At 40.6% G+C, this 23,080-nt stretch overlaps 1 protein-coding gene across 1 annotated transcript in view; it reads left to right on the top strand.

The window, feature by feature from the left end:
- PRKDC (protein kinase, DNA-activated, catalytic subunit) overlaps positions 1-23,080 on the top strand; it is a 378,101-nt gene that overhangs the window by 238,253 nt on the left and 116,768 nt on the right. Inside the window, exons 57-61 of the mRNA XM_089678402.1 lie at positions 2,631-2,841; positions 2,923-3,109; positions 13,186-13,398; positions 15,546-15,658; positions 15,806-15,937. Coding sequence (XP_089534528.1) covers positions 2,631-2,841; positions 2,923-3,109; positions 13,186-13,398; positions 15,546-15,658; positions 15,806-15,937 — 856 coding nt within the window. The remainder of the gene's footprint in view (positions 1-2,630; positions 2,842-2,922; positions 3,110-13,185; positions 13,399-15,545; positions 15,659-15,805; positions 15,938-23,080) is intronic.

Raw genomic sequence — 23,080 nt, 5'->3', positions numbered from 1 at the left:
TTCCCATCAATGACAACAATCTGTCCAGGCAGCAAAGCAGCCCCAAACCATGATGCTCCCTCCGCCATGTTTTACAGTGGGGATGAGGTTTTGATGTTGGTGTGCTGTGCCTTTTTTTCTCCACAAATAGTGTTGTGTGTTTTTCCCAAACAACTCAATCTTGGTTTCATCTGTCCACAGTATATTTTGCCAGTAGTGCTGTGGAACATCCAGGTGCTCTTTTGCAAACGTCAAACGTGCTGCAATATTCTTTTTGGACAGCAATGGCTTCCCCCGTGGTGTCCTCCCATGTACTCCATTCTTGTTTAATGTTTTCCTTATTGTAGATGTGTCAACAAAAATGTTAGCATGTGCCAGAGATTTCTGTAGGTCTTTAGCTGACACTCTGGGATTCTTCTTTACCTCATGCAGCATTCTGCGCTGTGTTCTTGCAGTCATTTTTACAGGACGCCCACGCCTAGGGAGAGTAGCAATAGTGCTAAACTTTCTCCATTTGTAGACAGTCTGTCTTACCGTGGACACATGAACATCAAGGTTTTTGGAGATACTTTTGTAACCCTTTCCAGCTTCATGCAAGTCAACAATTCTTGATCGTAGTTCTTCTGAGAGCTCTTTTCTGCGAGGCATGGTTCACATCAGACAGTGCTTCTTGAAACCAGTAAACCCAAAACAGGTGTGTGTGTTTTTAAGGGCAGGGCAGCTGTCAGCAATACATCCAGTATCATCACACTGATTGGAGTCAAAGTTTGCTCACTCCTGGCTCCAATTAGCTCTGGGAGAAGTCATTAAGCTAGGGCCTCACATACTTTTTCCTCCCTGCACTGTGAATGTTTGCATGTTATGTGCAATTAAACCATGGCAACATCTAATGTTTGTGTAGTATGATGTTCAGCAGACTGTGTTCTTCTATTGTTGTGACTTAGATGACGTTCAGAGCACATTTTATGCCCAATTCATGCAAAACTCCACGGAATCCCAAGGGGTTCACATACTTTTTCTTGCAACTGTATATATTTAGCCCAATGTTTAACTAATGCCTGGAAAGTTTTGGCATAGAAAGATTTGTCAGTACACCTGAACCATCCTAGGACAGCCTGCTTCACTTCATCAGCAGTGCTGAAATTCATGTCTTGTGCAAATTTATGACAGGTTATGCCTTATGCTTCGATTATCCAGAATCAGATATAAGATCTCTTAACTATGGTTCTGTCTTGCAAAATCCAAAAGACAATCCAGTTTCTTCAAACTTTTGGATGGCTGATAAACTTCAAGAAACCTTTTGCTTTGTACTGTCTTGTCAAGGCCTTCATACAAGGAGTTGCTCGTGTTAATCCCCCACTCTGTTGACCTGTATCTGCATGGGATCTGAATCTGTTGTGTTTTGGTTTTTCCAAAACCTTCCTTTGAACCAATTTGGGATATCACACTAGCAGATCTTCTGGATAAGGAACATTTTTTGCTGGCCATTACCTCCATCAGGTGTGCCTCTTTCATGCAAGGATCCTGTTCTTGCACTACATAGGGACTAGGTGATCCTGAGACCCAGATCCTCCTTTCTCCCCCAAGGTAGTCTTTTCCTTTCACCTAAATGAAGATGTTATCCTCCCTTTCCTGCTGTGAAACATGCCAATGAGATTTCATTATACTGTGGTCACAGCAGTTAGGGCCTTCCATTTCTAGGTGGCTTAGGCTGCTAATTTCCAGGGCTTACGACTTCAAGGAATTAACTCCTCCCTTTGCTGTCAAGGCCCATTTCACCAGACCTGTAGGTGTTTCTTGAGCCTTTCAGCATCAAGCATCTGTTTCTCAGGTTTGCAAGGCCACCACCTAGATCTCTGTTCATAGTACTTTTTCAAAGGTTTACCGGGTGGATGTTCAGGCCTCTGCCAATGCAAGCTTCAACTTTCATGAGCCCGTTTGCTGTGTTGTTGCCCACTCATCAGTTTATTGCTTGGGGATGTCTGTGACGTGCTGTCCTGTGCTTGTATGATGAAGATAATAGAAAATTTGACTTACCAGTAAATCCCATATCTTGGAGTACAGTACAAGACGTGTATCTCCCTTCTGTTTCTCTTTATTTCTTGCTACTGGAGTTCCACAGAGTGGTCGGGGTTATTATGAGGGTAACACAGGAGTGTTCCCAGCAAAGTTTTTGCCAGAGAACAATCACCTGAAGGTAACTGCATATAACCCACATTCTATGACTTGCTGTCCCATGTCCGGCACTGAACTACAATATGGGATTTATTGATAAGTCATAATTCCTATTTGTAACTACTTGAACAGTATAATGTCTATATACTAGCTGTACATAAACAATGAACTTCCCTTATTTGCTACTTGCTTTTGGCCTTCTAAATATCATTGAAACTGTTGTGTTATTTCTGTTTGACAAGGGCAAAAAAACACTCCTGTTTATTTTGCCAGAAATCTTGTAAGCAGCTTCCTTACTGTGCTCTCTGTCTTTGCACAGTGAGAGGTTATGGAGATTAGGAGAGTTTTGAGTTCTTTGCAATCCCTCAGAAATGAAGTAGGCAGGGATGACAACATGTGCTTGGGAATTAAGAGCTGTGATGACATATATGAACACTTCCAAAGGATAATTTTCTATTTGCTGTTATCTTTCATAGGCTTATTGTCAGGAATTTCTGGAGCAATGAAACTCGGTTACCAACTGGCACAATGGATCGTATGTTAGCTGTGCTTAGCTCTTTATATTCCAGTAAAATTGAAAAGCACTTTTTAAGCTTGGCCACCAACCTGTTGCTTGAAATGACCAGCGGGAGTCCAGATTATATCAAGCAAATGTTTGAGTATCCCCTGTCAGAATGCAAGTTCCAGGTAAAGTATGCAGTAATGTCTCTGAATTTCAGCCATGAAATTAATTCCAGTTACATGTATGTTTTAACCATTCTATTGAAGGACTACACAGTTGATTCCAACTGGCGCTATCGCAGCACTGTTCTCACACCAATGTTTGTGGAAACTCAGGCTTCTCAAAGCAGCTACAGGTCTACAACACAAGGATCTTTGTCAGAGGCAGAGCCAGGGGCAGACCAACTGAGAGCCACTCAGCAGCACTATCAGTTTACACCCACACAGAATAAAGGTATGTGGATTAAGGTGCAAAATATTGAAAATGTCATTTTTAAGAGATATATATTTTATTTTACTATACACTTAAACCTATAATTTCAATATACCTTTGGTCTCTTTTTGTTAATTTTTTTTGTTGCCTCTCTTGTTAAGATTAATAAGTAATTTTTTTTTTCCATTACAACAGTTATGGTGGTAGGAAATCTTCTATGGTGTTAATGAGCTGGGCAAGTCAAGGGTATCTTTGAATGGTACATATGGAATCCATTCACTTTTCCCTGTATTTTGTAAAATTTCTTAGGAACCCCCCTACTTTCACATGTAATTTTGTATAAGGGAATCCCTTAAACAAAATCTGCAAATTTTGTGAAAGTGTCTCTGATGCATTCTAAAAGTGGTGAAGAATGCGCCAAATTCTTGTACCTGTCAAGAACCTGTACTTGAATTTGCTGCATGTTGCGCTACTTTTAGAGTGCACATGAGACACTTGCAAAATCTGTCAGTTTTTCTCCCTGTGCACCAAAAGAGAGTTGGTCTTAACCACTTCTCGTCTGGCATATGTACATAAATGGCCGGACAGCAGCGCTGCTGAAGCAGGTGGACATTTCTAAATGTCCCCCCGCATCCATTGCCTGTGCGCGCTCCCTGGGAGAGCGTGGCACCGCGATCGCAGTACAGGACCTCTGTGTGAGGTCCCGATTCATGTGATCACTAATTGGCCAATCAGTGATCACATGAATAGTATTACACAAGATGTCACTTCCTGACAACATTGCTTACTACTTGTGAAATATGTGAATGATCACAGAGGTCACATGGTACAAGGCTATTCACAACAGCCATTTACCATGTGACAAGCTGTGACCAATCACAGCTCTCACAATATTTCTCAATGGCTGCATGAATGCAGCCAGAGAGAAGGAGAAATTATTGCTTTTATAGCCTTTTATGGGTGTGAAAGCAATCACTGTAAAAAAAGAAAAACAAATCTTCATCACCCCCCACAAGTAGTACAGTGTCACTATGGTGACACTGTACTGCTAGGGTGACAGTATGTTAAAAAAACAAACAAAAAAGAAACATTAATAACATAAAAATGTAAAAAACATTTTTGCTAAATTATAATTTTTGGTTATAAACTAATTTTGGGGGTTTTTTTTTGTTACTAAAATGATAGCGGAATACATTTTGGCCAAGATTTATGAAGAAAGATTATTTATTTTCAAAATTTTATAAGCAAAACATTTATTTTTTTCAAAATTTTTGGACGTTTTCATTTATATAGCAAAAAAATAAAAATCCCAGTGGTGAATAAATACCACCAAAATAAAGATTTATCTGTCTAAAAAATGCTAAAAAATCATACGGGTGCAGTGTTGAATGACCGCTCAATTGTCATTCAAAGTGTGAAAGCACTGAAAGCTAAAATTTGGCCTGGACTGGAAGGGGGTGAAAGTGTCCGGGCTTGAAGTGGTTAATTAGCTATATTTTTACATTTTGCACATTCAATGCATCAATATAAAAGTGGCGCAATCAACACAACACAGTATAAAAGTTGTCCATGCAAAGCGGCAGTGTAAAAGTTGCACATTTTAGAACTACCTGAGTTTACTTGAAGAGGGAAATGGCAGGTGACGCGTTTCGAAGCAGTTGCTTCTTCAGACCTGACGGCTCCATCCCCATTCAAAACCAAGTATGAATGCTTTGTGAATTTGGTGCAATACATAAAGAAGAGGGATTAACACCAAAAAAGTGGTGCAGCAGGCCTTATTGAATTCCTCCAATATTTTTATTTACTAGACATATCCATTTAGTTAATATCAATGTTGGGCTTTTTTTCACGATAAAATGATAGATTTATATATATAGCGGGTTAGACATTAAAACTGAATATGGTACAAAGTATTTCTCTCAGAGGAATGGGGGGATATAAAATAGAATATGTTTATAATGATAATAAAAATCAATAATGATACAAATAAAGAGATAATACAATAAATAAGACAGACAAGACATAAAAGTCCACAATCCAGGGACCAGCATGGACCGCAAGGAAGACAGGGACTCGGCGGGCGACCATTGGCAGAAGAGGAAAATGTCAGGTGACGTGTTTCTAAGCAGTTGCTTCTTCAGACCTGACGGCTCCATCCCCATTCATCCTGAACAACCGGGACTCTCACCGCTGGTGGACTTACGGCTTACCAAAGGATTACCTTATGCTCCTTTACTCATGATGTTTGTGAGTAGTTTTAATACCCTATGTTATTAATAAATCAATAACCCTCTACACTCAGATTGGCGCCCCCTTCTGTTCGTTTTTTGCATAAATGAGTACCCCCATTTTGAAAAGTATAATTTTAACCACTTGCCTACTAGGCACTTATACCCCCTTATTTACCAGGCCAATTTTCAGCTTTCAGCGCTGCCGCACTTTGATTGACAATTGCGCGGTCATGCAACATTGTACCCATATGAAATTTTGATCATTTTTTTCTCACAAATAGAGCTTTCTTTTGGTGGTATTTAATCGCCACTGGGCGCTTTACTTTTTGCGCTATAAATAAAAAAAGTGCAAAAAATGTGAAAAAAAAAAAAGTTTCTTTGTTTCTATTATAAAATTTTTCAAACAGGTAATTTTTCTCCTTCACTGATGTGCGTTGAAGAGGCAGCGCTGATGGGCACTGATAGGTGGCACTGATGGGCACTGATAGGCAGCACTAAAGGGCACTGATAGGCAGTACTAATGAGGTGGCACAGATAGGCGGCACTAATAGGCAGCACTAATGAGGTGTCACGGATAGGCGGCACTAATATGCAGCACTGATAGGCGGCACTGATAGGTGACACTGATGATGGGTACTGATAGACGGCACTGACTGGCATCACTGCTGGGCACTGACTGGCACAACCGCTGGGCACTGACTGGTGGCACTGACTGGCAGCACTGCTGGGATGCACTGGTGGGCAGCACTGGTGAGTGGGTACAGGTGGGTGGCACTGGTGGGCACAGGTGGGTGGCACTGCGGTGCACAGGTGGGTGGCACTTCTGGGTGCACAGTGTGCAGTGCACTGGGTGCAGTGTGTGACACTGCAGAGTGGCACAGGTGGGTGCACTGCTGGGCACAGGTGGGTGCACTGCTGGGCACAGGTGGGCGGAGCTAGTGGGCGCACTGCTGGGCACAGGTGGGCAGAACTTGTGGGTGGCACTGCTGGGCACCGATCATCAGGGTACGGATCATCGGTGCCCTGATGATTGGTGCCGATTCTCGCTCTGACAACTGCCGGTTCTCGGCAGTACTTTCCTCACGATCTGACAGCGTGAGGAAAGTGCAGCCGAGAACCGACACTTGCATTTCCCTGTGATCAGCGTGTCATTGGACACCGCTGATCACGTGGTAAAAGGCCGCTGTGATTGGCCTTTTACCACATCACGTGATCAGCTGTGTCCGTAGGACACAGCGTTCACGGAGATCGCCGGGTGCGCGCCCCCTGGGGCGCGCAGGAGAGCGCGTTCTGGGAGGACGTCATATGACGTTCACCCAGAACTGGCCGGCCGCAGTGCAGCCGTCATTCGGCTATCTGCGGTCGGCAACTAGTTAATCAATATCTCAATGAACTCAAGAACAGTTTCCAAATTTTTTTTACAAAACAGAGTTTTATAGAACATCTATTTAGCTCATTACATGAAAGTAAGGTTAATAATAGAACTTATATTATAAAATCTTCAGTTTTGCGCAAATTAGTTGCTGCAAAAATAAATACACTCCACAACAAAAACTACTACAGCTAGTATTTTATATGACCTACATGATTTGTAAGGACAGCACCAAGTCTTCTAGGCTTGGAATGAACAACTTGGCGACATATTGCATCATCTATCTTTTTCCATTCTTCAACAACTGCCTCTTTTAGAGCCTGGATGCTGGATGGAGAGTGATGCTGAACTTGTCTCTTCAGGATTCCTCATAGGTGTTTGATTGGGTTCAGATCAGGAGATATAGAAGACATTAAAAGAATTGGATATGTATTCTGTAACAGTAGACCAGAATTTCTGTATCTTGATACAGTTCCACATTACATGGATGACGCCCCCCCTTCATTGTGGCATTTAATTTATTTGTTAGATACTACTTTCCCCTTTGTAAATAGTTTACATGATGTACAGTAAAACCTAAAGACTAACCGGTTAAGTGTTAATTGCAGCTCACAAAGCTTCCATTCACATCACCACTCCTCCCCACTAGACCTTTTCTCCTCTGTCCCCGAACCACAGCCTTACTGATAAAGCCTAAGTGACAATTGTCAACATCCCCTTGAGCCTGACCTGCACATGCACTATGCTCTTTCCAATCAATCCTATGAAGGTTTTGTACTCTTTGGGATGAGTATTAACTGGCTGCATGCTTATCCCAGGTAAATTACTAGGAAAGTACAGAAGAGGAAGACAACAAAGTAACTTTGCACTTCAGAAGTGGTCAGCAATGGCAGCTGACTTGTTTCTCCTCTTTTATTTAGGTTTGTCTGGATAATTTTTCACCCAGTGCTGCCAAAACTTCTGTTCTGTTACTTGCCAAACTGTTCAGTTAACTGCCTGCCACAATTGTAACTTGTTGTTTCTCTTCCTTGATGACTTCACATTTTAGTATGTACAGTGTAATATTATATATTACACATGTGAATAAATACAAATATTAACCACTTGCCCTCCAGAGGATTTACACCCCTTCCTGACCAGGCCATTTTTTGCATTACAGCGTTGCGCTATTTCAACTGGTAATTGCATGGTTATGCAACGCTGTACCCGAACAAAACTGATGTCCTTTTTTTTCACACAAATAGAGCTTTCTTTTGGTGGTATTTGATCACCTCTCGGTTTTTTATTTTTTGCGTCATAAACAAAAAAAACTTAAACATTTTGAAAAAAACGATATTTAGAAAAAATATATAGTAAACTCAAAGTCATGAATTTATTTTACTACATGTCTTTGGTAAAAAAAAAACATCAATAATTGCATATTAATTGGTTGGTGTGAAAGTTACAGTGTGCACAAACTATGGTATAGATACTGGAATTTACACAGCTTTTACTTCTGACTGCCTATCACATTTCTTGAGGTGCTAAAATACCAGGATAGTACAAACACCCCCAAATGACCCCTTTTCAGAAAGTAGACAGCCTATGCTATCTGCTGAGAGGCATGTTGAGTCCATGGAAGATTTTTTTTCCATAAGTTTTGGAAAATGACAAATATATATATTTTTGTACACGAAGTTGTCACTTAAGTTATATATTGCTCACACATGCCATGGGTATATGTGGAATTACACCCCAAAATACATTATGCTGCTTCTACCAAGTATGGGAATACAACATGTGTGAGACTTTTTGGAAGCCTAGCCACATTCAGGAGCCTGAAATCCAATGGCCACTTTGAAAAACCTGAAGGTTCGTAACTTCCTTATTTCACTGTCTTACTACCTATCACAATTTCTGAAACGCCAGTACAAAACCTCCCTTTTTGGAAAGTAGACACCCCAAGGAATTTAAAAAGAGGCATGGTGAGTATTTTTCAGATCTAATTTTTTCTCCCAAGGTTTTGAAAAAGAAAAAAAAAGAAAAAATATTTGTTTGTTTTTTTCATTTTCCAAAAACTTGTGGCAACAAATGAGATTTGCAAAATACTCACCATGCATCTTATCAAATTCCTTGGGGTGTCTACTTTCAAAAAAGGGGTAATTTGAGACGGTTTCATACTATTGTGGCATTTCAGGGCCTGCAAAACTGTGATAGGTAGTCAGGAAGTGTAATGAGGAAATAAAGCCCTTTAACAGCCTGAAGTTGCTTATTGGATTTTGGGGTCCTGTACGTGACTAGACTGTCAAAGTCACTCACATGTGGTATCCCCATACTCAGGAGAAGTAGCAGAATGTATTTTGGGAAGTAATTCCACATATACCCCTGGCATGTGTAAGCAATATATCATTTAAGTGATAATTTTGTGTGAAAAAAAAAAGGATTTTTTTTTGTTTTCCAAAAACGTGGTAAAAAAAATAGATGATTCTATTGACTCAACATGCCTCTCAGGAATTTAGTTTGGGCTGTCTACTTTCCAAAAAGGGTCATTTGGGGGGGAGGGGGGTACATTTTATGCCCAGCATTAGAATTTTATGCCACTCATCACTCACTCTCTCCTATCCACCTGAAGACCGAGCCTTTTGTGACACTTTTTGTTCACATGAAAAAAAATCAGTATTGTTAGCTAGGAAATTACTTTGAACCCCCAAACATTATAACCTAGTGAATAAAATGGTGGGTGCTGCAATTTTTTTTAATGTTATGTAGTACTCGCATAGCGATTTTTTTTTTTAATAGCAAATGTTTTGAATAAAATACACTTTTTTTACTTTTAATGCACAAAAACACAATATATTGGCCAATTGTTTCGTACTATATATAAAAGATGATGGTATGTCGAGTAAGTAAATACCAAAGATGACATGCTTTATAGAATTACTGCCCTCGATCTGACGTTCGCGATGATACCTCACATGCATGGTGCAACTGCGGTTTTCTATACCAGTACGGCATCTTCTCCCACTGCTTGTAAAAGCAATCCTGCAGCTAATTAGCCACTAGGTTTGCTTTCACATGAAAGCCAATTGCCGGTAAAAAAAAAAAAAAATACCAGGATGATGTTTGCAGCTGCAGGCATCATCATGGTATAAGCACTCAAAAGTCCAGTGATGTACCAGTACGTCAGTACGTCGCTGGTCCTTGTTGGATATATATGTTATGTTTTTTTGTTTGTTTTTTTTTATGCAGCCTGTGAGCTAAATGGGAAAAAAGAGAAGAAATCGCTGCCAGAAAAATTGTGTGGTATGCCGACCATTAGAATATAACGCTCTGCATCCACCCACTTTTAATGGTGGGCAAACATGAAATGCTTTTTTTTTTTTTCTTCAGCCTGTTACTCAATTCACATCGATTGATGTGGATGAAGAAATCTCTGCCAAAATTGTTTTTAAAAAATATATGCCGTAGCATAGGGGCCATCCACCCACTGGCCACCCCAGACTCCATGCTTGGGCATATATGCTCTTTTCTGTTTATTTGTTTTTTTTTTTTTTTTACTGCAGATGAAAAATCTCATCCAGCAGCACTGCACACACTTATGTACAAAAATAAACAAACAACTATTTTTTTTTCTACTTTTTTAAACTTCCAGATGTTAGGGTCTCTCAAAATACGATAGCCAGTTTCCTGACTACCTAACATTTTTTGAGACCCTGTGTAAATGTGTACCCTAGACTGTGCCATGCTGCATCCTATACTAATAGTCCACGAGTGTATGATAGCGACAGAAGCAGTCCTTGAGGCAGAGACCAGGAGGGACAAAAATAAGCAGGTGTCATGCCAAATTCCGTGTCTGCTACATAAACGACATCTTTTGTGGGGTGTCCTTTGGGTTGGGGTACCAGGAATGGCATCTGGAAAATGCCTATCATGCAGCTGGTTAACTGCATCTGGGTTGGGGGTTTGGGCCACAGCACCTTCTGGATACAAAAGGGCCGTGATCTCTTCCTGGAATTTCAGGAAGGATCCACTACGTCCAGTTGCTTTATAAAGCACAATAGCATTATATAGAGTCAATTGAAATAAATAAACAGACACTTTTTTGTACCAGCGTCTGGCTTTACGGGAAACAAAGTATGGCTTCATCATCTGGTCGTTGAAGTCCACCCCTTCCATGTTAAGGTTATTGTCGTGGACACAGAGGGATTTCTCAACAACAGCAGCCGCTGTGGATGTAAAAAAGGACGAAAACATTCCGTTTGTCCTTCCACTTCACTGCGAGCAATTCATCATTTCTCAAGCAGGTTTTTTCCCCCCTTTCTAAGATGGGTATTTACAAACTGTTGGGGGAAACCCCGGCGCTTAGGTTGCACGGTGCCACATGTGCCAGTTCCAAGATTGTACAAATGTCTGAATAGTGGCACACTTGAATAAAAATTGTCCACGTATAAGTGGTAACCCATATGGAAAAAGGATGACACCAAATTCCAAACTATTTTGCCACTGCTCCCCATGTAGTCTGGGCATCCAGGGGGCTCCATGTAACCTTTTCCCTTGTAAATCCGAAACTTACATGTATAGCCTGTTGCCCTCTCACAGGTCTTCTACATCTTGACCCCATATCTGGCATATTTGCTGGGGAGAAATTGTTTGAATGCAAGGCGGCCATAAAAATTAATGAGTGACTCATCAACGCAGATGGTTTTTTTAGGAAGTATAGACATCTGCAAATTTTTGGTTAAAGTGATTTACGAGGGGCCAAATTTGTGGAGCCGGTCAAATTCGGGTTCACACTGCAAACGACAGTGTATTGTCCTTGAAATGCATAAATTGCATTATATTCTCATATATATGCCTGGCAATGGCAGCAGAGAACACGGGCATATGATGAATCGGGTCTGTGGACCAATACAACAGCAATTCATTTTTTTTTTTTTTTTTTCTAGTAATGCCCATGTTGAGGGTTAGGCCCAAAAAAACTTTAAATTCGGAAACCATAATAGGTTTCCATGCAAATGGTCTGGTAAGGTTTGAATATGAGTTGGCGGCGATAAATTGGTGTGCATTTATATCGCTTTGATCCACAATCAATGTATACAGATCTTCTGTGCAAAATAGCTCCAAAAAAAATCAAGGGAAGTAGTTAAATTTGCTGTTTCCACCTGAATACCGGGTTGGGCAGTGAATGGGGGAAGTACGGGTGCTGCAGAATTTGTGGGCTGCCAATCAGGATTTGCAAGCACATGCGGAAGGACACTATGGGCTTGTGTGTGCGCGAATTCTTGGTGGCTGCGGGACACTACTTGTGCTAGCCACCGCACCAGCTTGTACTGCAGTTATGGGACTTGACACGTCACCATGTGATACTACAGTGCTGTTATGTATAAGACCAGGATGTACTAGGCCACTGGTGCTCACCAGTTCACCAAAAGAGAATCATCATGCAATTGTACTACCTCAGCAACCTGGGAACGGGGTTGGGTACGCCTGACCTTAGCATGGACCTCTACTCCATCGTCTAAGTTATCTGTTAAGGTGCCGCTGCTGTCTTCATGTTCGTATTCTGAGCCTGATTTTGTCAGTGAGGCTTCCCCTTCGCTTTCATCTGACATGGTCAGAATCCTGTAGGCCTCTTCACTAGAGTACCTTTCGTTGGACATTTTGGCCACTAAATTTATAGGTACCTAGTGCGACTCACCTGGCTGTCAGGGACTGCTTGAACCACTACAAAAAAATTTACCTGCAAGTGCTAGCAGACATCAGGCCTGATTATGCGAACACTATGGTTTTGTGTGCAATGTATCAAAAGAAAGTTATCTACTGACACTACACTTGCTGGGGGAGGGGGGGGGGCAGAGGCTAAACGCAGGATGTGCTGGAGCTGATCCCACTAACGTTGTGTTTCTGGGGACACTATACTATTGTGAACGCTGGAATAATGCTGATCTGATCAAAGATGCTGATCCGTTCAGACACTATACTAGCAATTGAAGTTTATTGTGTATGTGAGCGTGTTCCTGGCACACAAGGGGTTAAATGGGAAGACTGATGTAGTGATGAGCAATCTGATGCTATCTGGGAGGGACCCTAACTCTATCTGAAGTCGCCGATGACACTAATACAGCTATCGGTAAAAAAAAATCTGTACACTGTACTAATGAATCTGGTGACAGGGCAGTGAAGGGGTTAACTGGGGGGCGATCAGGGGGATAAATGTGACCTTGCTGTGATTTTACTGTGTCTGTATGCTGTTTTTACTCAGGTGGATCTGCTTTCTTCTCTCTCAGGAACAGAATGTGCCCAGGGAGAGAAGATTGCATCATTTCCTGTGCCTGTGTAATGTAAACACAGGTACAGGATGATGTGTGATAGGGCAGAGATCAATCAGAAGATCCAGGCCAAACATCACTAGCCTGAATCTGTTGATTGATCTCTCATAATTTTGCACAGATAGTTAATACAATGATGTCTAATTATTTGGATGTGAATTAATGAGATTTTTATTTTGCATTTAGGTGGCAGAAATTCTTATAATTGGCTTACTGGAAGTAGCATGGACACGCTTACTGATTACTCTTTAGATTCTTCAGAGTCCGTGTCCTCAGCACTGCTCTTTACAAGCAGACGGATTGACAAAACACGTAGGGGCCAATTAAAACCCTTGGGTCCTAACTTTGGAAAACAGAGGCTGGGGCTTCCTGGAGATAAAACGGACAGCAAAGCCAAAGGTGAGCAAGCTAAATATATACCTTTTATATTCTCTTTGATTTTATTAATGCAGGACTGTAGTCCACAAGTGTATGCTTATTATTGACACAAATTTAAAGTCCAACTACAGATTAACTTTCTTTTTTTTTTATTTACTTGAGAAGCATAAATACTCCTGTCAAATTTTTTACTGATGCCCATGACCCATTGTGGGGATTAAATTTTATCTTGTCTATGATACAGCCAATAATTTCAGGACAAGACTGGAGTGGAGCAGTTGCTACCTGCTCAGTAATAATAACCTGATGGAAGTTTGAAATCTCTCCCATTTTACTGAAGAAAGGTGTTTTGTTTTATTCTGTATGCCAACAGTGTCTGTATCCCAATATCATATCCACTTACTGTCTCCAAAGAAAGAGTGTATCTTCCTAATATAGAATGAAGCAAATTGGATGTGTTATCCCTTTCTAAATCTGGTCAAAACTTGAAAAAGTTTTGGCTTATCTCACTTCAGAATTTTGGGGCGTCCTGGGTACTTTTGGTTACATCCGCACCTTGAAATGGGTGAAACAAGCTCACAGCTTCTTTTTGTTCAGAAGGCTCCCACTGCTGTATTAATACGACCAGATCACTTTTATTACATGTATGGGTATACATGTGTTCTGAATTCATAGGGTAATTATAAATGGACAATATCACATCCAATAGAACGCTTAGTTTAATATGGTTGTAAACCCTTACATATGTCCACTGAAGGTGGGACACAGTGTTCACAGTGTGATGTACAGAGATGAAACAATTCCTCTTAAATAAGTTGTACCTATTTATTTGCAGCCCTCTCACCCACAGTCATAAAAAGCGTACATTTTACACTGCATTTCTGATCATCAGAAACACAGTCCCATTACGTCAATCACCTGCTGTGTGCTGGAACTCCCCTCCCCTGTCACCATATTGAGAATTTGTAGGTCCTTAAACGGGAGATTTGCGGTGAAGTAAAACAGTACACCTCTCTGAACAGTGATTGGAGGGAGGCTTTAGTTGTTGCTGCACAAAAAGTTGATCGTTAACAAATCAAGAAACTGACAGACTCAATGAATTGGTGGCACATGGCTGTTATTGAAAAGGGTGGCTATATTGGTCTCTTTTTTTTTTTTTTTCTTTTTTAAATTCTCAGAAATGTTTATTTGTAAATACTGAGTTGTTTGTTTATTATTCTCGCTTTAACAGATGAAAATGAACAAGTGAGATGGGAAAATTTTTGTTTTTTATTTAGATGCATTATAATTCTGCACACTAATAGTTGACCAATAATTGTACACACATAGATATTCTCCTAAGAAAGCCAAAACCTCACTTTTTTTTAAATATTCAAGTTTGGGTTTTATTCAAATTTTGGATTGACCGTGAGCACTGTAGTTGTTCAATAATTAAATTATTCCTCAAAAATGCCACTTGCCTTATAATTGTGTACATATAAAAACATTATAAATACAATTTTTCCCCTTTTTTGTTTTATAAGTGAACACATACCTTCTGCTCTCAGCTGCATAGAGAGGTAAGGGTGGAGAAACAGCAGACACTGGTCTTCCCAGAGAATTACTATGCAGAGGGGGTGGCCAGCAGAAGTATGATCATTGGACAAGAGCAGGCTGAGTTCACAGCACAGCTAGATGTATTTCTTGCCTAATGTGGTCAGTTTTAATTTGAACTGCAGAGGGACTGGCAGGAACACCAGGTGATCTGTACGACCATGGGCATGTAGTAGTTGCATCAGCTGATATACTTCTTGGTGTGTAATTTTTTCAGGTGGCCACATTTGGTTGCTTAGGTTTATGGCTGTCCTGTTTTGTTATTTACCAGACCATTTTTGGACACACACACAGAAAATAGTGTGCTTTGTAATCACTACAAAACAGTTTTCTCATTCAGTTCAGTTTGCAGGGCGGGGGATGGGATAGGTGGTAGCAGATACCACCCCCAACTGGTGCCATTTATTTTGTTTTATTTTTTTTTTTTGTTTCCTTCAGGTTATGCTGTGATAGGTCAGTTATTTTAGACCTTTAAATTGTATGGGGGTAATTCTGGGTTTACCTGCTACCTGATTAGTAACAAGAGCTTATACATAAAAATGCATTTTAACACTTGTTCACATTTTTCGACCAAGGCATAGTTGAAACAACTGAAATATGGAGACTGCGCAGACGGTTTTTGAAGGACCAAGAAAAGATAAGTATCAGCTTTGCAAGAAAGGGAGTAGCAGAACAGAAAAGAGAAAAGGTATGGTTTATAAGAATTATTTGTGTTTCTCATGTTATTTTGAACAGGCAAAAGTGAAATAAATTGCAAGTTAAAATGAACATCCTTCCCTTCAGGTGTTACAGACTGCCCATATTGCAAAAGAAGCATATTTTTTTTTTTTTTCAGGCAATAAAAATCGAGCAACAGATGAAGCAAGATGCTCAAGTCATTCTGTATAGAAGTTACCGGCATGGAGACTTGCCAGATATTCAGATTACATACAGTTCACTCATTGCCCCTCTGCAAGCATTAGCACATGTGAGTTGATTTTGCTCATTTATTATGTTGAATAATTTTTAATTAACAGTTTTCAGACATCACAAGTAGAGAAAAAAAAAGAAACTTATGTAGCTTGTGCCAACAATACATCGAGGCACATATGACCCACAATTATAACGTAATGCAAAAATGGTCATTATCAATGGTTAGGTAGAAAGCTAAGACCATCTAGCAGGATACAGAAAAAAATAACAATATGGAAATCCGAGGTATTCATTGGACAGAAGGGACAGAAGACCCCATACATATATCCAAAGCATATGAGGCTACAATTGTAATAGTATCATGTAAAGCTGATAAGTCAAATATCTGGTAAAAAATACATAGAGAAAGGTGTATAGGAAGGGAGAGAGAGAGAGGAAAAAAAAGGTGGGGGTTTGAAATAGACAATGAGGAGGTTAGAGGATGGCCACTATGCATTGAATGCAACTGGATCATCTTCAAACTGTCGTAGACAAATTAGTCAAAATCAGTTGTGTGTATTCCAGCCATGCACCTGACATGTCCGGAGTATCCCAGAAAGAGGATTAAGAGTTTGGCTCCTAATAATATAGCAAACACGAATTCTTCTGCGCTCTAGGACCCAGGCAGGTGGCAAATAGATGGAACCAGAACTAAAAAAACAGCGGCCACCAGTGCTTCAAAGGTTGTGCAGCTCCAAACAAGGCTGGGGAAACCCGACCAACACTGCAAAGCGAAATAAAAACGAGAAGCGCACAAACCTTGCGCATTACCTCAGTAAACAGAAATTTATTAAAAAGAAAGGTACTCACAAACAGCGAATAAAATCAGGCATGTAAGTCCTCACAGGGACTTCAGAGATAGAGGGCCAGCGCGAGTCCCATCGTGGGGGTAAGCACTCAGTTCAGCTGACGCGTTTCGAAGGCCAGACCTTCTTCATCAGAGCTCTGTGAGGCAATCCCAAACAATGGTGTCAGAGGGCTTGGCCTAGAAGAAAGCAGGCCTTGCGCATCCCATACCTGTATCGCTGTATGGACTGTGAGGGCCAAAAGGTCTTTCGAGGGTCAATGGCCTGGATCAGTCCAAGGTAAAGAAGTAACCTCAGGGAATATGTGATCATTTTCAGGTTCTACAATTTGGTAGTCGCACCATGATCCCAATTAACCAGCCTAAGCAGGGAGGCTGCATGGAGATAGATCAGCAGCTGGGGCAAAGCAACCCCTCCCCTGTTTTTTGGTAACTATAGAATCGTCTTACGAATCCTATATTTCTTATGGCACCAAATAGAGGGCCAAATAGCCTTATTTAGGGAGGGAAAAAACAGGGGGTAGGGAAGCTGGATTAGCTAGAAAGGTATGCAGTAATTTCTGCAATACCCATTTTGTTTGTTATGTTTATTTTTTTATTTTGTTTTGTTTTTATGCGGCTGAACCACAATATATTTGGCTTTTCAGAAGATTTGGCAGGATCGAACCATTTGCAAGAGGAGTGTAATTTAGGATCTGCTGCACTGGATAATATAGAATTTGAATGCCTAGATATTTGATGGCTTTCTGTTATTTAAATGCAAAATTACATTGAAGATGGGATATAGTCGATTGAGATAAAGAAATGATTTTAGCCTTTGTCTTATCATATTTACTTTAAAATTGCTCATTGTCTCAAATTCCTAGCACATCCATATAAGCGTCGGAAGGGAAAGTAGTGGACCTGTAACGTAGAGCTACAGATCGTCTGCATATAGGGAGAGCTTATATTGATAGTACTGTTATACATTTAATGTTAGGGTTCTACTGTATAGCTATTGCAAGGTGTTCCATGGTAAGAATATACAGTAAGGAGAAAGAACACCCCTAGCGGGTGCCATTATGGATCTGCAATGGAAGCCATTGGAGCCGATCTTCGCAGATGGACAATTCTATAGAGCTAAGATTGTATCCAAAAGATGAGGGTCAAGTCCTATGTGTTGAAGCAGTATGTTGGAGGAAAGACCAGTGGACCTGGTCAAATGCCTTTTTGTCATCTACTGAGAGTAAACAAGCTGGGATTCTGCATTTCAGAGCATATTCCATTGAAGTAGCATTTTAAGGGTGTTATCATTGGCTTCCTTTGCTGGAGTAAATCCCACTTAATCAAGATGAACCAAATCAGGGATCAAAGGCTTAAGTTGGTTAGCTATCAATTTGGAATACAAACGAACGTCTGTATTCATCAGGAAATATACTGTCAGGAAGGGGGAGTCCGGCGACACTGCATTAAACATCTTAGTCAGGATCGGAATAAGAAGGTCCTGAAGCATTTTATAAAAGCGGGCAGTATACCATTCAGAGCCAGGACCTTTAATATTCTTGAGAGGAGAGTGCCGCAGCAAGCTCTTCCTCCGAAAAGGGTTTTTCAAGATCTGCAACTGTTAATGAAGGGACAGTAGGGAGAGCAGTCCAAGAAATGTAGTCCCCTCTTTTAGAGATGAGGTCTTCTTGAGTCATATTATAACAGGAGGGCACATTATATATCTTATTGTAGAACTACCAAAATAAGCCATTAATTTCCTTGGGATCATGAGTAAGCTGACCATAAGGTCATTTAAGTTTCGGAATAGAAGTAAGGCTGTTCTTTGCATGCAAGGCCCTCACTAAAATCCTGCCTGGTTTGTTAGCATCAAAATAGTATACAGTAAATCCCCCAACTCTTCGCTGCTTTCACACAATACATGGCATTAATGAGACATGTTACCTTGTGTTTAAGTGTGCTGGGTCAAGGCAGACCATTCATTTGGAATGGTCTGGCAGCTCACCTTACCCATGGAAAAAGACATGCACAGGGTTTTTTTTTTTTTTCTTTTATTTAGATAGCACAGATGGATTACATGGGTGTGTTGCAACATGTCAAAACTCAAGTGCGATTTACTGCACCGTCTTGGTGAGTTGGTTTACCTTCCAAAATAAATGGCACCACAATGGTTGTAACGCATTTGTACATGTTTCTGCAGCACAATAGTGCGACTAGGCCGTTATTGTTTATTGATTGAAGAGGCTTACTTGCTGTAAGTGTTGTGTTTTTGGATACTAAATAAAATTGCTGCTGCACCTCAATGTACAGTTACTCCAAGTATTAGCTCAGTGTCTTTAGGACATAGAGATTGTAATTCCTGTGGTCCACTTTTTTTTTTTTTTTAGGTTCCTATCATTTTATTTTAAAGCTCCCCTTTAGTATAAGGACATGATTATATACTCTTATCCAGAGATTTGTTGAAAGAGTACTTGCTGCTTACCTTCTCTAGAGCCACACCACTTCAGTAAGCAACCACTGTTTTTTTTCTTTCATCAAGATCAACTATATTTCAAGGCCGACATACTGGTTCATTACATTCATCAGCCTTATATCCTGTTTTGTAGTGTGACATGGGTTCAACTTAAAGTGTTACTAAACCCACAACAGTAAAATCAGGCTGTATATGCAGTAAAGCATGCTTGTTTTACTAACTGTGAAACCTAAGGGGGTTAATCCTCTGCATTGTGTCCCTAATCCATCTGCAAATAGAACAGAGCCTTGGGGGCACGCTGTGCATGCTCAGTTTGGTGTGCATTGCTAGAGAGCTTTTTTTTTTTTTCTTGGGAGAGTGCATGTGATCAGAACAAGGCCAATTGGCACTGTCCAGATAGAAGGTCAGGGGTCTTTGCAGCCTCTTAGGTCGATCAGGGGAGAATGAAAATTCCTACAAGTTTTAAACAGTGCTCTGCTGGACACTGATAGAAGTCACAGGACTGCTGTAACTGCTGAAGAGAAAAGGTATTTAGCAGTTTATATTTACTAAAATAATTGCATTTCCATGTTCTGTGTACTGTGGGAGACCAGATATAGCTACCTTTCCTTCACGTTTCCCAAAGTTTCTTCCTTTTTTCAAATTTTTCCTCAAGTTCTTTTTATTTTTTTTCCACAGCAAAATCTCAGCCTCATTTTTACAGTAATTTTCAAAATCCACCTGGGTTCTGTCACAAAATATCATGTGTCACTCTAAAATGTAGCAATTTGTGGATTTCTTCTTGCACTCATGACCGCCCGAGTGTAATCCAGTTTATTAGGAGCAGCAATAAAATCTTCACACTATACACTCACATATTAAAGATGAGCATGTCTGCATCAATGCCAACCCTCCTTGATGGCTGCTGCAAGATCTGGGTGGAATATCACTGCGTTTGGCCAGCTGACAGCCTGGAATAAATTATTTAAGTGACAATTTTGTGTAAAAAAATAAATAGATGCATTTTTTTTTGTCATTTTCCATAAACTTTTGTTAAAATAAATTCTTCTATTGATTCAACATGCCTCTCAGCAAATAGTTTGGAGTGTCTACTTTCCAAAACGTGGTCATTTTGAGGGGTAGAGGCATTTTATGCCCAGCATTAGAAGTTTATGCCACTCATCACTCTTCTAACCACCTGAAGATCAAGCCTTTTCTGACACTTTTTGTTTACATGAAAAAAAATCAGTATTTTTTGCTAGGATCTTAATTTAAACCCCCAAACATTATATATTTTTTTAAAGCAAACACCGTAGTGAATAAATTGGTGGGTACTGCAAATTTTTATGTCACATAGTACTCGTGCATCACTTTTTCAAGCCCAAATTTAAAAAACAAAAACACTTTTTTTTTACTTTTAATGCGCAAACACACAATATATTGACCACTTATTTGGTAAAATATAAAACATGATGGAATGCCGAGTAAATAGATACCAAACATGACATGCTTTAAAACTGTGCATGCCCCGTGCAATGGCGACAAACTGCATACATTTTTAATATTCATAGGCAACTCTTTAAAAGACTTTACAAGCTACCATTTTAGATTTACAGAGGAGAATTACTGCCCTTGATCTGATGTTCATGGCGATACCTCACATGCATGGTTCAACCGCTGTTTACATACCGGGTCAGCGCTTGCGCACGCAGTTGTGTGCACGCGGGGGGGCGAGGATGCTTTTTTTTGGTTTTTTTATTATTTTGATTTTTTTTATTATTTTTATATTATTTTTATATTGTCCCTTTTAATTTTTTTTTTTTTTTTTTTTATATCACCTTCAATGCTATCACAGGGAATGCAAATATCTCTTATAACTTCAATGGGCATTGTCATATATTCTTTTCTTGAGAAATCTGGGGTCTATCAGACTGTAGATATCTCTTCTGCCCTTACATTCTCTAATCTCACCAAGATCAGTGTGATCAGATGCTTTCCCAATTTACAAATGGCGTTGTTTATATCCTGCAAAACTGAAGTGATGAAATGCTCGTAGCTTCCGATTTCGTAGACTATAGAGATGATTTAGCACCATTTCGGTCTCCAGTCAGCTCTATGGTCATCTGGCAGAAACACCTTTCTCAAGTTTCCCCAATGGCACGGGACTGCCCGAGAAGGCCGTGAAAGGCAGCAGGGGAGGGGGGGTGGCATCATCTCCTGCTGCTTGTAAAAGCAATCCTGCAGCTAATTAGCCACTAGGATTGCTTTTACTTGAAAGCCAATCACCGGCTGAAAGAAACGATACCAGGATGATGTCTGCAGCTGTAGGCATCATCCTGCTATAACCAAAGTCCAGAGATGTACCAGTACGTCGCTGGTTGTTGTTTGGTATATATGCTATGTTCTTTTTTTCTTGTTTTTTTTTTTTTTTTTCTTTTTTTTGAATGCAGCCTGTGGGCTGAATGGGGAAAAAAGAGAAGAAATCTCTGGCAGAAAAGTGTGTGTTATGCACAGCATTAGAATTTACCGCCCTGCATCCACCCACTTATAATGGTGGGCACACATTAGGTCCCACAGTGCCACATGCGCCAATTCAAAGACTGTACAAATGTCTAAATAGTGGCACGCTTGAATAAAAATTGTCCACGTATAAGCGGTACCCCATGTGGAAAAAGGATGACACCAAATCCCAAACTATCTTGCCACTGCTCCCCATGTAGTCTGGGCATCCATCCAGGGGGCTCCACGTGACCTTTTCCCTTGTAAATCCGAAACTTATATGTATAGCCTGTTGCCCTCTCACAGGTCTTCTACATCTTGACCCCATATCTGGCACGCTTGCTGGGGAGAAATTGTTTGAATGCAAGGCAGCCTTAAAAATTAATGAGGGACTAATCAACACAGATGTTTTGCTGGGGAATATAGACATCGGCAAATTTTTGGTTAAAGTGATTTACGAGGGGCCGAATTTTGTGGAGCCAGACAAATTCAGGGTCACCCCGAGGACGACAGTGTGTTGTCTTTGCAATGCATAAAACACAATATACTCTCATATCTATGCCTGGACAAGGCAGCAGAGAACACGGGCATATGATGAATCGGGTCTGTGGACCAATACAACTGCAATTCATTGTTTTTTTTGTTTTGTTTTTTTTAGTAATGCCCATGTTGAGGGTTAGGCCCCAAAAAAATTAAATTTCTGAAACTGTAATGGGTTTCCATGCAAATGGTCTGGCAAGGTTTGAATTTGGGTTGGCGGTGATAAATTGTTGTGCATATAAATTGCTTTGATCCACAATCAATGCATACAGATCTTCCGTGAAAAACAGCTACAGAAAATTAAGGGGAGTAGTTCAATTTGCTGTTTCCACATGAATTCCAGGTTGGGCAGTGAATGGGGGAAGTGTGAGTGCTGCAGAATTTGTGAGCTGCCAATTGGGATTTGCAAGCACATCCGGAAGGGTACTATGGGCTCTACGGGCCTGTGTGTGAATTCTTGGTGTTTGCAGGACAGTACTTATGCTCGCCACCTGTTATGGACCACCTGGTGTACTCTAGCAGTCCACAGGACAGGATTCCCCAGGGCGCTGAGTCTAAGCCCCAGTCCGCTTGTTCACCAGAGCCCCTGATGGTGGGCATGGGCTTGGAGCGGACAGTAACCAGGTCGCGACCCCTGAGTACATCCACCTGAGGTAGAGGAATCACCAGAGGTAATGACAGGAGAGCCTGGTGTGAAGAGGCAGACAGGTCTGGAGGAATAGCAGCTAATCTGTGCGGGTCAGATGGATGGCTGAGCAATAGCGTGGTCAGACGGGCCGGGTCGGTAACGGGCGGACAATGTGGTACAAGACAGCAGGCACAGAGTAATCAGGTCACTCGCCGGGTCTGGTAACAGAAGTTCAGATCAGAAGGGATATCCA

Source organism: Staurois parvus, unplaced genomic scaffold, assembly GCF_062004578.1.
Source record: "Staurois parvus isolate SC_StPar_1 unplaced genomic scaffold, SC_StPar_1.0 ptg000205l, whole genome shotgun sequence".
In the NCBI taxonomy this organism is placed as follows: domain Eukaryota; kingdom Metazoa; phylum Chordata; class Amphibia; order Anura; family Ranidae; genus Staurois; species Staurois parvus.
This window is presented reverse-complemented; position numbering and strand designations above follow the sequence as displayed.